The sequence below is a fragment of the Chelonia mydas genome, chromosome 3 (assembly GCF_015237465.2).
Source record: "Chelonia mydas isolate rCheMyd1 chromosome 3, rCheMyd1.pri.v2, whole genome shotgun sequence".
Classification (NCBI taxonomy): Eukaryota; Metazoa; Chordata; order Testudines; family Cheloniidae; genus Chelonia; species Chelonia mydas.
This window is the reverse complement of record NC_057851.1, coordinates 189,993,543-190,008,457: the sequence shown is the minus strand read 5'-3', so window position 1 is coordinate 190,008,457 and position 14,915 is coordinate 189,993,543. Positions and strand designations below refer to the sequence as shown.

Sequence of the window (14,915 nt, the reverse complement as noted above, 5' to 3'; positions counted from 1 at the left end):
GTGGCACTGGTGAGCAAGCAAGAAGGAAGACTTCCTGAGCCCATTTACCAAGAAGGACTATGATACCCCGGAAGGGGGGTGAACATATATGGTGACCTGGCTGGAGGGCCGAGTCATGAAGAGGAGGCTGCAGTTCTTGGCGTGAGAGGGGTCCACAGGGCGAGGCGACAATGGGAGAGATGCAGGGGAGGGCGTAACACCTGGCTGGAGCTAATCCTCAGGATGACCAGCAGGAAGTGCCACCAGCAGTGAATGAACCCTGTGACAATCACCATAAGTGTACACGGCACTTTACAACACAAGAGAGTTCCCGCCCAGGTGAACTAACAATGTCAGTTAACAAAAGCAGAGGACACATAATGACAGCTCAGGAAGACGAAGATGAAAACAATAAAATCATATTGTTGCTTGAGTGAGTAGTTCATGCATCTTCAGGCTTATTTATTATATTTTCATATTATCATTAATATGATCATTTATATACCTTCCTGAAAAAGTTTTGAGAAGGGCCTTACAACTCTCTTCAAGGATACTTAGGAAAAAAACTATTATTTTTATAAGTTAATATCAAAGGCTTAAATAAAGCTAGGTGTTTATGTATAATGTGTGGTTAAAAAAAAGTGGAGGGGGCTTCACTAGTACACTAAATGCTTTAGGGGAACAATTTATGGGAATAATAATTTCATAGTGTGTAGAGTCTCAATTTAATATGAATAAAATCATTTGGAAGTTTATATCCCAGCATGCCAAGAAAAAAAAAGTTCTACATCTGTGCATCAGTACCTCTGAGCTCTTTCAGAAACATTTTCTGCTCTGAGTCAGAAATAATTCGTATAATCATAGCAAACAAGTAGAGAAAGGCCTATTAACAACCACAGTTGGCAATAACCTTAGGTCCCGTCAAACAATAACACAATAATCTGTCAGACAAAGGCTTCTGATAAGTGGAGGTCATTGACCTCAGAAATGAAGAGGTGGTATCCCAGGAACATACAACTATTATTCACACTACCGAAAGTGTCTTTCCTCTGGAAGGCTAGATTGATAAAACACTGACAATACCATTATTGCAGAAACACTTTCCTGGAGGTTATAAAATGCAATCTTTATTGTTTGAGACATAATGCAATTTGAAATTCCATAACCTCTATAGAGTATCACTGCAATAATGGTTCCCAGTTCCAATTACCCAGGGTTCAGTACACTTATTCATGGAATGTTCTCTGTAGTACGTCCCAGCCAATTCACGTGCCTGGATTGATTAAAGGGATCACATGCTACGCAGACCTCTCCTGAAGGCACAAGTTTACGCTATGCACTCTGCTCCTTCAACCTCGATATTCTGTAGCCAATCAGTTATGCAAAAGTATAAAGACAAGCTGGGTGGGGAGGAAGGTGCAGAGGGGAAGGGTTAGCTTAATCACTGCACAAAATCCTTTGAAAATAAATATAAGTGCATGCATATGCTCAGCTACTGCACGTTAGAAGATGAAACTATAAAAATATTGTAGGGAATAACAGTTCCCAACTTCCAAGTGAAGAAACAACATGGGAACCATATAAATATAAAATTGATGTGTCTTTTATAATTTTTTTTTTTTTTTTTTTTTTTTTTTTTTTACAAGCACCAAGGTAAAAGTAAGTAGCTTCAGTAGTGGAGTGCTCTTGCCTGCATGCCTCATGTCCTTGTATTTTAATTAAAAAGGTATTTAATATTTTTAATGGAAACTGCATATTTTTAAAGACACACACTAGCAAGAATAAGAAATTCTTCAATTCAACCATCGAGTGCTTCCCTCAGTAATGTTTAGAGGAACAGTGAGCAAAAAAGTCCCAGAGGAAGATTGACAGTAGGCTGGCCTTCACTACAGGAAGATCAATGCTGCTGCAATTGATGCAGCGGGGGTCGATTTAGTGGGTCTAGTGAAGACCCGCTAAATCGACCGCAGAGCGCACTCCGGTCAACCCTGGTACTCCAGCTCCCCGAGAAGATTAAGGTAATTTGACCAGAGAGCGTCTCCCATCGATGCAGCACAGTGAAGACACTGGGGTAAGTTGACCTAAGCTACTTCAACTCCAGCTGTGTTATTCACATAGCTGGAGTAGCATAACTTAGGCTGACTAACCCTGGTAGTGAAAACAAGCCCAGTGTCCCTCCTTGACCGAGGCCTAGATTGATAACCATAGGCCAGATCATGCCAGTACATAGGGACATAAGAGGGAGAAAAGACCCCCCAACCTGGATGCTGATAAATGGACACCCAGACCTTGAGTTCAGGCATGAGAGATAAAAAGGGACTTACTACTTGTCCTTCTGTGCTCACATCCCACCCACCTGTTTTTTGGGCACCAGACAGGGAGTAACCCAAATGTGACGGTCAGTTTTGCCATAAGAGGGTGATTACTACACCAGAAATCTGAAGCAAGGTGGGGAGCAGGGAAGGAATCTTTTCCTGCACTACCCTCTACTTGGGGAAAATTGTAAAAATATGATTTGGCACTACATTAAAAGGGCTGCTTTAAAAAAAAAAAGAGAAAAAATTCAGCTCTAAAAGTTCTTGCTTCTCAACTAAGGTTGTCAGGCTTCTTCATTGAAAAAAAAAACAAAAAAAACCCAGAACACTTTAATTACAAGTGTTGCTATATCTGAAAGGCACGTATTGTCTGGATTAAAATTCCAAAGGTAATTAAAGAATCAATGTAAGAAAAAATCCTGAGACTGTCTACGACTATTGCGCACACTTTATACAATACACATGGTTAACACCAAAGAACAGTATTGTCTGTAGCACATAAAAATCTCACACTGGTGCATGCCACTTTGGTCTTTTAAAATTTCCCTGCAACACATTTCAATTAGCTAAATTCAATCCGTTATCAAAATCTATTTATTAATCTAATTTTAACCGTGCTGCTACGTAAAATAATTTACTGCATATTTTGAGACTGTAGGACATGAAGCAGTTCCTCTTTCTGAAATGTTAGACATTCTACCTTTCCAATAAATCAGTTTTTCAGTACATTCCTTTCGGGAATTCACTGGCAGTAACACAAACTGCAAGATCGGCAAATTATTAAAATACTGATGTAGTAATTCAAGTGCAGCAACCAATGAGTTGTAAAGTTCACTTCCAAAAGCAGGGCACTGTATACATTAAACATCTACACAATATTTTCTGTTTATAATAAATAATTTGGAGTTGGAAGGTGAACTACATGAAATAATTCAACTCATATAGATTTTTTATGCAGCTGCTTTTCGGAACTGAATTTATTTGGAATAATTCAGGGATGTAACTTTTCCAAATTTTAAATTTACACACTTGTTTAATAATTCAGTGACAACTTATATCAGAGAGGGATCAGCAGAAATGTCTGGGTGATTTTCAATTAGTTAAACAGAGATAGCTCCTTTACATGTTGCAAATTACGTTTAAAAGTAGTACAATTCAAAAGGTATTTTAAATAAAGGTAAAATATTGGAGGCCATACAGAACTCACCTATTTAATGTAAGTATTGCTATTCCGGGGGGGGATACACACACACGATGACATGGTCACTGCCCCAAGGTATGTTAACATCTAGAAATTATCTATGGCTATTGTCCAAACAGTTTCCTCACCTGAGTTTGTTCAGAACCTTTCCTACTAGAAATACCAAAGAAAGTCAATGCATTGGAGTCAATGCATAAAATCAGATATATGAGTTGAGAGTAGAGCGGTTTGGAAAATTCTGGATGGAACTTTTTTTTGTTGGAAAATTCTGATTTGTCAAAAGTGATATTTCTGCTAAACTTTTCAAGCTCAACAAAAAATAAAAAAATCCCACACTCCACCCTGCTTGCCTCATGTTCATTATGATTTAGTAAGCAGGTTTCTTTTCTGTTATCCCCCACCCCCAACTTCCTTAAATAAGCATGTTTCACAAAAGAGAGACAGCACAGTTTGTGGACATACTGATAACTAGAAATCAAGTGTAGATGTTATCAAACACCTCTTTTCCCATAAATTGGTCACTTATTATTTGTAGTGCTGAAAGTTGCAAGATAGAATTGGGTCCCCACCATGTCAGGTGCTGTAAAACACACACACACACACACACGATGACATGGTCACTGCCCCAAGGTATGTTAACATCTAGAAATTATCTATGGCTATATACAAATGGAAACAACCTGTCACTTTGGTAACTAAATAAGTACTAAAAAAACCATAGTGATTAAAGTTATAGTGTCATTGTTTAGAAATAAATGTGATTATACATTCTCTCTTAAATATAATATATTTTAAACCAAAAATTATTACTATGCTGTTTTAAGAAAGTATCTCATATTTTACGAAAATATCATGTACCATGAGATATGGCAATGACTCATATACTGTGGCTGATAGACAGTGAAAATAGTTAAGAAGGGAACATGTATGTCAGTTTATATCATCATCAGCCACATGGTTAAACAAGTATTTCATTAATAAAACAACCTTAGACCAGTCCCAAAAATTTTACTAGCCATGTGTATCAAAATGGAAAGTCTGTCAACAACAAACCAGCATCAAGTATATTGATCTTGTAAGTATGATGAAGGGAAGGGGCTAGAGAAAAGAGGAAAATTGCTTTCTATTTCAAACATATATTCTCCAGAGGAGAAGTGATAATTACTTACGTGTAATTATTGTTCTTTGACGATATATAGATGTACTACAGCTCAATACTGGTAGGCAACTAGCTCAATACTGGTAGGAAACTCTAGTTCTAAGCGGCAAGCTCCAGCAGGGGGCATCACTTGCCAACCCTGTAGTGGAGTTGCAATGACACCTAGAGCTTCCAATTATCACTGCGTTTGAAGCAAAAAGGGGAAATTTGTGAAATTTGGAAAAATAATAATTAAAGGATTATAGAATGTTCCACTCTGAGGGTGGTCAATCTGGTTATATCTCATCAGATAACATTAACTATGTTATCTCTTATCCAAAGATGCATGTTGTAATAGATTCCTACTTTAAGTGCTATCTCACAACAATACATAAGTACACCACACAAAGATATTGCAACAGACAGTAAAAGACATACTGCAAGGAAAAACATACGTTAAATTACATTTAAAATATAGGGGAGAGAGGGAGCTAAGATATCCTAAAAATATGTACCGCAAAATTAGGCGGTGGCAAGAGAAATAAGTTCTGTAACACCAGCAAGCCTGACTTCGATTTTTGCTCAGGCAGTGATCAAACAATAATGCTTCATGAGATGTGCAGCAAATGCCATATTGCTGCCCTGCAAATATTCTAGAGTATCTCAAAAAGGAGCTCTTATCTCATTCAAAAAGGGTACAATAATACTCCATGACACAAGGGGCTTTTCAGAGCAACAGGCTCTTCCTGAATCTGATAATTATATATTGCAGAGAAGATAGTCTCCCTTCAACAGCTACGGAATGTAATGTCAGGGAAGATGTCTGTAACCTAGACTCAGATGATAACTATTCAAGCATGGGGTTTGTTTTTGGAGAAAGGCAGGAGGTGCATGCAGATGGCTCTGCATAGGTAGATTTTCTGAGCAGCTAAGAGGATTTATCACACCAAACCTCGCACCTCTGCTCTCTCATGAGCTATGCCGGGACACTGGGGATCCCAGGCTGGGATCTAGATGGGGAATCTGGTTTGGTGTGGTGAGCTGAGATACGACAGGACTCAGTCTAATGGAACTTGACACTGCTATCAATAACAGGGCTGACAACCGCATTTGTATCAGGCAACAGGATGTCGTTAGATTGTCCAAACAGCTTCCTCACCTGAGTTTGTTCAGAACCTTTGCTACTAGAAATACCAAAGAAAGTCAATGCATTGGAGTCAATGCATAAAATCAGGTATATGAGTTGAGAGTAGAGCGGTTTGGAAAATTTTGGATGGAACTTTTTTTTGTTAGAAAATTCTGATCTGTCAAAAGTGATATTTCTGCTAAACTTTTCAAGCTCAACAAAATTTCATTTAGAAATTGAAAAATAGCATTCGGATAAGGTTAAACAGGAATATTTTGACTTTGTTTTGAAATTTCAGCTATTTTAATTCTATATTATACAGTGTAGTATAAAATGAGTCAAAACTAGAAACAATGGTGGGTTTCAGGAATTACATTTTTGGGAAATTTCAGTTGGCAGAGGGAGGAACAATTTTTTTTTAATTATGGAAATTCCTGCAAAATGGAAAATTTGTGTTTCTCTCCAGGTCTATTTTAGACTTTTGACCTCAGACCCTTCCAAATTGCTTAGGTTCTTCTATTTATAGGAAATGCCAGGAGAGGGAAGGAGAACATCTCAGGGCCTGGCAAGCCCACAGTAATTTCTATTGCATGGTCACTCTGAAATATACCAGACATGTTTGCCTGTGATGTGCCTTACACAAGGATACTTCTTGAAGCTGCTGGGATGTTTTTTCTTTGACATCCAAGGAAGAGAGGGTAATGAGGCGGCAAAAAAATTCAAAAATCAAATGTTAAGAGTGAAGACTAGAATGTTATAACGCACACTGCGGTGAACTAAGGCATTACCCCTCAACAAAGGCTCAATACTCAAAACCTCTGAGGTGTCCAGACGGAACAATCTTATATTTTATAGCAACCTGCAAGGAACTATTATAAAAGGATAACTAAGGAACAGAAGAAATTGTCAAGATGACTCAATGAGACAACAGGTATGTTGCAGTCAGCTGCAGGGACCAAGTCCAGTCAGCCCTAAGAAAGAAATTAATGGTTAGAGGCAACACATTGTTGACAATGCAATGATTATCTTGCTGGACCCAGTGACTTTGGAACCTCAAACTACTGTAGGAGCCTGTGAGTCCTATGCAAGGAGCACAGATCTGAGAATAAGGATCTTAGACAGCATATATATTTTGAAAGCATCTTTCTTTTCAAGCCTCACTTCCACTCTATCCCTCAAAAGAAGCTTCTGAGTGACTTACCTCTGGGTATTTTAACTTTAAAGTTTTATGCATTTCTCGAAAACGACTGTACCGCCTGAATACTGTCCAGGTCTCATCCAGGACTGTTATCTATTCACCAGAAAACAAAAACAACAAAAAAACAGTTTGTCATTAAAAAGAATGCAGCAAGCAGAGTTGCTATATAAAGCAGGCAACATTAGTTCCCATACGTAACACTACATATTTTGATAAGTTTACTTAATTTTTCTGTTGTTATGGTGGCAGAATATATTGGGCGGAAAAGCACAACTGGCTTTTGACAAAATTATTTGCTTGATTTCACAGACAAGAAATCTTTAACCATATTTATTCAGTGACAGAGAGTGAACACTTTTATTGCATATTCTAGAGTGGCTTCACAAATCTGTATGCATGTGAAAATACTCTCTCAAAACCTTCCACTGTGTAGTTATGGTGCCTTTAGATACCAACATTATTATTTAAAATAATGAATGGGATAATCCATTACACCATAGCACAGAGCACTGGTTTTGTGTCGCTATACATATATATATTACGCACATTCACATTTTAAATTATTGCATGAGAGTGTATTTAACATTTGTAAAAGGTACATTGTAACAGTCCTGTAATTTTCTAGGTTTCAATTGAAAATATTTCTTCAAAATGCAATATATGCACCTTTACTCACATGGGTGTGCACCTTACTCGTAAGAGTAGTTTCACGTACGCCAACAGGATTATTCCTTGAGTAGGTACTTATAAATGTCACTAAGGGTGGCACAACCTATCTTAAGAGGTTGGGAAAACCCGAACTCTTTGCTTCAACTGAGAAATTATTTGACATAAAGTACGTTTTTCATTCTCTGAAATTAGTAGAAATGATCGCATTTCCAAAGTCTTAACATATATATACATACCTGGTATTAAATTAAATATATTAACCTGGTTAACAAGAGGTATAGCACTTGAACTTCCGATGTTATGCATGGAGGGCAAAGATAAACACGTCAACAAAATTTATTCCAGAAAGAACTGGGTTTGGCTTTTAACCCCAAAGTAAATCTAAGATAACTACTGTTCACTATTGATCATATAGTGTAGTTACAGCACTGGAGAAAAGCAGACAAGATGGAATAATAGGGGAGGGGGAAAAGAACTTGGAACAGCAAAACCAGAAGGAGCTTGTGTATGAGTTCCTTATTTGGTCACAGCTAACTCATTAATACCATATAAATTATGACCTTGTCATTCCCTCTTGATGTGCATACAAAAGTGGAATTACATAGTGACAACATTTTGCAAAAGGAAAAATAAATGTGCATTGTGTAACATAGGAACTAGAAAAAATAAGGGTATGTAACAAATTGATCTCAAGATATTCAGTTCTCTTTTTAACATCGTTGAGAATGTGAGTTTTCTACTACTTTAAGTCCTTAATAAGCAAATTCATTACGATTCCCTTCTTTGAAAGTTATTTTTTTTTATAAAAAAATTGATCACAAATATGATCAAATGCTATTTAAACATAATAAAAATTTCTGCATGACACACTGCATTTCCTTATAAACAATTCATACCCAATTGCATCTCAGAATTTTTTTTAATAAAACATCTTAAGGATTTAAGAATCAGCTGAATGCATTTACAGTATATATTTATTTCAAACTGTAAACAGTGAATGAACAGTTTGCTATACTAAAGAATGTTAATCTTTTAGACAAAATAGTTTATAATTTACCTAGATGATAACATCAGTCTCAGAATCTAAGCAAATGTTCGACTATAATAGGATGTCATTCACAATCCAAAAATGATACCGATGGTAATAATTAACTAATGTTTGAGCACTATAATGTTCAGGTCATTTCACTGTTTGTTTTAATTATATATTTCAGGGATTATAAATTAACAGTAAAATTTCACTCTGGGCTGACGCTCTTAAGCTTACAAGATCTCAGTCCAGAAATGACTTTTGCCCTTTTTCTAAGTTTCAGTGAAAAAAAAAAATGTCTTAGCAGGCCTAAAACATTCACGGCCCTCTGGACCACACACTTGTGGAAGAGCACTGACGTCAATGTGCCAAAAATGCTTGTCAACGTATCTTCCTCTGCATCTGAGAACTGCATAAGTTCCAGGAAAGCAAAGAATTACTCAAATCAAACTGCCTCAAGAGGACTCCAAATTCCAATTATTATTTCGCACCTCCATCCTGTGAGACTTTACCAAAGCTTAATGACTCTATTATCTATATTGCTAGATGCTAGACTGGGTTGAGGTAAGTAGAAGGCAGGATTGAGAAGCTATGTTCCAAGGTTATTTTAAAAATGAAGGCATTACCTCCAACGGTCCTTTGGTGGGTAGGGTCAGGGGGTTGCTCTAAGTCATATGGACCCTTTCTCTAGTGTCAATCCAGCAGCCAGAGAAAGTAAAAAACTTTAAACCATTGCTATTTTAACATTCTTCCTTGGTTAGCTGGTGTTCTGTCACCCAGGCAATGATACTCTCTCCACACCCTCAATACTGAGATTTTTAAGTGGCTCAATTTCAGCGTTTGGCAAGATCCTAATATTCCCAAAAGCTCCATAATCCTACTGGATGTTAGGACAGGACAGACTCAGACTACACGCACAAAGAAAGGGTGGTTGCGGAAAACCTAATGTAACTTTCTATAGCCACTACAGAGGGCCTGTTCCAACCAATGTAGTCAAAAGAGTAATTTACTTTTATGGGAGCTGGACTGCTCTAGTGAGAGCATAGGTTCTGTGGCTACACAGCCAAGAAAATCAGCAGAACTTCCCTAGAGCAGTAGCACGTAAAGTTAATTTGGGCTGGACTGGGCAGGTCATTTTTGTGCTGCTGCAGTTCAAAAATCAAATTTTATATCTGAAACATAGGGACTGTTAGTCCATATACAGAGGCTATGGGTGAAACTCTCAAAAGGCTGACCTGCAGAATAGAATTTAGTTCCTAACTCAGAATGATGCTTTTTTAAATTTTATGGCATATTCTGCCACAGTTTATTTTAAAACAATTTTATATCATCAGTGTTAGTATCTGTATACAGAGGATAATGTATTTTTTCCATAACATTTTAAACAACATTGTGACACGCCGTGCAATACTAAATATGGATTTATGAGGAAAACAGCAGCTATTTTTGGAACTCTTATAGTCTATCAAGTTAAATATATTTTTGACTTTATTACAAAAACTAATAAATTAATATTTAATTTAATAGTCTAAAACTGCAGTTTTAGTTCTGCTCTAGATTAAACAGGATTATTTCCTGCCTGAAAATTAGGTTTAAGGAACGAGAATACGACAATGTGGACTGCTGAACTTTTCTTCTGCTTGGTGACAGAGGGTAAACAGTCTAATCAACATTTTATGTTGATTTCCTATCGAGGCACTCAAAAGAAAACTGTAGTCATTGTCTTTTTTTTTTTAAGACACAAAAACAACAGTGAAAAAAGTAATTAAAAAATGTGCCCTATACTGAAGCCAACAGAAAGGGAGATAAAAAGGTAGGAGAAAGCGTAGCCTACTGAATTATTTTTGTGAAATTATAGTGCCGTTATTGTCACTGTGAAAATTAACAGTCCCTCAACTCACCAGATGTGCTCCTTGAAAATAACCTCTGCAAGCTCTATTTACAAAATTAAGTTATACTAATTTTACTCCTGTTAGCATAGCAGAACCAGATCCAGCACTGCAGAACCGGATCAGTTATAGGTGAGTGAGCTGAATTCTTCTCTGGTTCATTTATCACCTGCAGAATTAAGTTTGATGCTATTTTACAATACTTTTCCCAGAGCATAATCACCCTTTAGGACTTTAAGTCTACAAGCAGCATCAGCCAAGAGGTCCAAATGGTATATAGTAAGTGAAGGAGTGTGAGGAAGTTCCAAATGGCTACTCTGCAGATCTTTTCCTTGGAGAAAAATTCCATCTCCACCAATGACATTAACTATGGCACTCGTCAAATAGGACTTTAATATGGCGGGACAGGTGACTCGTTTGGCCTTCAAGTCAGTATGTTTTTGATCCCGTGATGGGAAAAGCTGAAAACCTTGTTTACATTTTTGTTTCTGCCACAATCTATGAACTCGGTATCTGAAGATCTAAAATTCAATGGTCCTAAATTATAACTAGATTTACACAGATCTGTTTCTTGGAAGACATTTTTGACTAAAATATTGAGCAAAGAATTTAAAGGTGAACTGAGGATTTTAAAAAAAATGTATTTATATTTATTGGATTTAGGAGGCTGTGAGTGAGATATTTTCTCTAAAAAACAGAGGTTAATGATCTCTTTCTGCCTCATACTAATCTTTGGAGTTGTCTTTTGGAGTCAGTGAAATGCATGCCTGGAGGAGTCAAAATTTTGAGGGAATCCAGTACACTCTGAGCCTGTGGATGAATTGTGACATCTGGCAGCTATCAGTGGCATTATATCCACCACAAACTTCCTCCTGGATGCACGCCAATTGCCTGCCTCTAGAGTGGGCCTCCCTGCTGAACATCCATTGTGGCTTCTGGCCAAAACCTATGGGCAGCACAATAACATGAGAGCAAGCATGGATTGAGAGCAAGTGACTCTTGCGTTCCAATCCCAGTCCCAATACAGACATGCTCTGAGGCTTTAGTCAAGTTATTTAAATAATCAACTACCTTCACTTATGTTAATATGGCTATTTGGATTCTCTAAGGAATGCATTCAAAACTGCCTGGCAGATGGGAGTTTATATGGAAAACTATCCATTGGCACGGTGTAGGAAAGATATTAATGTCAGCAACTACCACTAAACACCAGCATAAGTGGCTGGACTTCACCTCTCCTGTTGCAGAAGAGGCTGGTGCTGGCCTAAGGATTCTCTGTTTTATAGAAAATGAATCAATTCAATGTGGGGTCTCAAGTCTAGGATCTCCTGAAAATCATAAGGTAGGTCTCGTGCGCAATGGTTTCATCATGATGGACTAGAGTTAGCTAACTATGAGAGTGAAGGGACCATTTAAAAGGCCCACTCCAAAACACTAAGACTCACCTATGGATGGACAAGGTGGTAAGCCAACCTGCACTAGAAAATAATGTTTTGTCTTGATGATATACTACAGTTTAGCTAGAAGTGAACTTATTTAAGGACTGCCTACTAGATTGAAGGACTTATGAATATTTAGACTAAAGGTGCTGCCAAGATCCCCTGAATTGCTCACTCTTCTTTGTGATACCAGGGAAGGAATTTATCTATTTTGTGCCAGCAGAAGACGTTTTTTCACCCTCATTTCTTGATTCTGTTTCTTCAAATTATGGTAATATCTAGGATGTTGCCACATACTAATTTAAGTATCTGCTGATAAAAATGTACGTTCCCAAAGATTCACAAATGCGGCTTGCTTATCTTTAGAAGTTCTCTGACAGTTCAACTTGTATCTGAGTCAGAGTTTGAGGGCTGTAAGGTGCAGGAAAGTCATAGTTTTGTGGTAGGAAAAGAGCAATAAAAGCTTGAGCAGTTTGTTAGGAGACCAACAGCAGAAGTAGGACTAGGGAAAAAATCTCACTCTGATAAAAGAGAAATTTAGATCTAAATTTGGGAGAAAGAAAAGACCTTCAGGTGATGAGTTATTTCAGCAGCTAGTAATCTTCCCTGGCTATGAGGGGCATCCATGAAATAAACAGGGTAGAACCTTCCTTTCCTTAACAGATTTATAGATTTTAAGACTAAAGGGAAGCATTACATCGTCTATGTATGTGGAAAAGACTATCTAGAAGAGGTTGAGAGAAAATTACCTCTCCCAAATCCTATCCTATAGTAACCCTAAACTATTAATAACCTTGGGACTTGACAGAATGTTTTCATTCTATTAAGGAAGCAACTAAGCATCAACCTAACTTCACCTGATGGAGAATAGACTTTGAGGGACACCACTTGAGAGGCAGTCAGCATGGATTTAAAAATGCTATATCTGCCTAAAGAAAACAACTTTGGTGAAGAGACCTCATTCTCAATCTAGCAAACAGAGTTATCAGTAGGCTCAGGAACCCATAATCTAGGTTTTGAGGTTAAGACCATATTGACAGGATAATTAAGCATTCTTGAAACCTTCTACAGGGCAGTAAACTCTCGCCACTTTTGAATCTATAGTCAAGTCAAATGCAGTGTGTTTTCAGGAGTGAAAGTGAATCACCTTGGTCTATCTCTCGGTCTCAGAAATGAAACCGAGAGCCAGCCATCTGGAATGCAGGTTGTCCCCCCATTTATTAGTCAACTATCAAGGTAAAGGAAGATGTGAATGTCAGCTTCCACCATAGCTAGGGCTTGCTTAATACCCTGGCCAAAATGATAGGGCTTTGCACTGGTAACAAACCCCTCCAAAGAAGATATGAAGGTAGTTCCTGAGAAATGACCTGGCAAATACGTGTAAGTAAGTGACTAAAGTAGAGCACCAAGTCAATCCTGTGATTTTAAAATGCTATAATTGAGACTAAGATCACCATTCTGAACTTGCAAATAGAGATGCTGAGTAGTTATAAGACCAGAATGGAACACAGAAGCACAGGAATTGACATAATGAATCATATCAGTGCTCCATCTCATCTAATATGCTATCTCTAGCAATAGTCAGCATCAGACGCTTTAAAGAAAGATGCAAGAACCTGTGTAGTGGACATATCGGAAGTAACCATCTCATTGAGGAAATTTCTTCCTAACCCCTCTTTCTTAATGGTTGGCTTATTCCCTAAAGCATAAGGCATCTTGCTCGTAATTTCTCCCCCACTCCTCTGAATTAGATATGGATGGTCTCATTATACCTTCAGGGATTTTGGTCTTCAAGAGTAGGAATCATTCAGTCAATAGGATATCTTTATGGAAGATAGTCTTGTAATTATGCTTCCATGAATCACAGAACTGGAAGGGACCTCGAGAGGTCATCTAGTCCAGTCCCCTGCACCCATGGCGGGACTAATTATCTAGACCATATCTGACAAGTGTTTGTCTAACCTGCTCTTAAAAATCTCCAATGATGGAGATTCCACAACCTCCCTAGGCAATTTATTCCAGTGCTTAACCACCTTGACAGTTAGGAATTTTTTCCTAATGTCCAATCTAAACCTCTATTGCTGCAATTTAAGCCCATTGCTTCTTGTCCTATCCTCAGAGGTTAAGGAGAACCATTTTTATTTCTCCTCCTTGTAACACCCTTTTACATACTTGAAAACTGTTATGTCCCCTCTCAGTCTTCTCTTTTCCAGGCTAAACAAACCCAGTTTTTTCAAACTTCCCTCATAGATCATGTTTTCTAGACCTTTAATCATTTTTGTTGCCCTTCTCTGGACTCTTTCCAAGTTGTCCACATCTTTCCTGAAATGTGGTGCCCAGAATTAGACACAATACTCCAGTTGGGGCCTAATCAGAGGGGAGTAGAGTCGGGGGCCGTGCAACCAGATTGCTGAATAGAGAGAGGGAACCCAGGAGCAGAGAAGTAGCAGCCTTCTAAGTCCCTGATGGAGTGGCAGTCGTAGGCTTATATTACAAGGACTGTGGGGTGGGGCTTGGAGCCTAATAGTCACCATAGGGAAAGCAGCTTGGGCAACAGCACGGCCTGGCCTCCAAGGAGAGAATAGACAATAAAAGAGAAACATGACTTGTGAAGACAGCAGAGGGAGTTAACCGCCTTGAATAAAGAAAGGTTGATGGATTATAAGAGATATCCCAGGTACTAACCTCTGAAGCGCCCTAACCAATTTCAGAGTTGCCACCTATGGTATTATGTTTATTACTGTAATTAAGCTGATAACAAAGGCATACGAGTATAACAATAGTAGACTCCCATTCCCTGACACTATGTCACCCTCTTCTATTGTTCTGACCTGTGGAAAAGCTGCAACTTGTTCCTTAGTAGTTACTTGCAAGATGGATTCTTGAAAAGGTAGAGGGAGTGGGATCATTTGGTATCATGAAGTCAAAAAT

General features: G+C 38.0%; 1 protein-coding gene across 4 annotated transcripts in view; it reads right to left on the bottom strand.

The window, feature by feature from the left end:
- The window catches only part of KIF16B (kinesin family member 16B), a 289,704-nt gene that overhangs the window by 99,091 nt on the left and 175,698 nt on the right, over positions 1 to 14,915 (bottom strand). For all 4 annotated transcript variants that reach the window (XM_037896104.2, XM_043544003.1, XM_043544002.1 and 1 more), the window contains one exon: positions 6,961 to 7,050. In XM_037896104.2, coding sequence (XP_037752032.1) covers positions 6,961 to 7,050 — 90 coding nt within the window. The remainder of the gene's footprint in view (positions 1 to 6,960; positions 7,051 to 14,915) is intronic.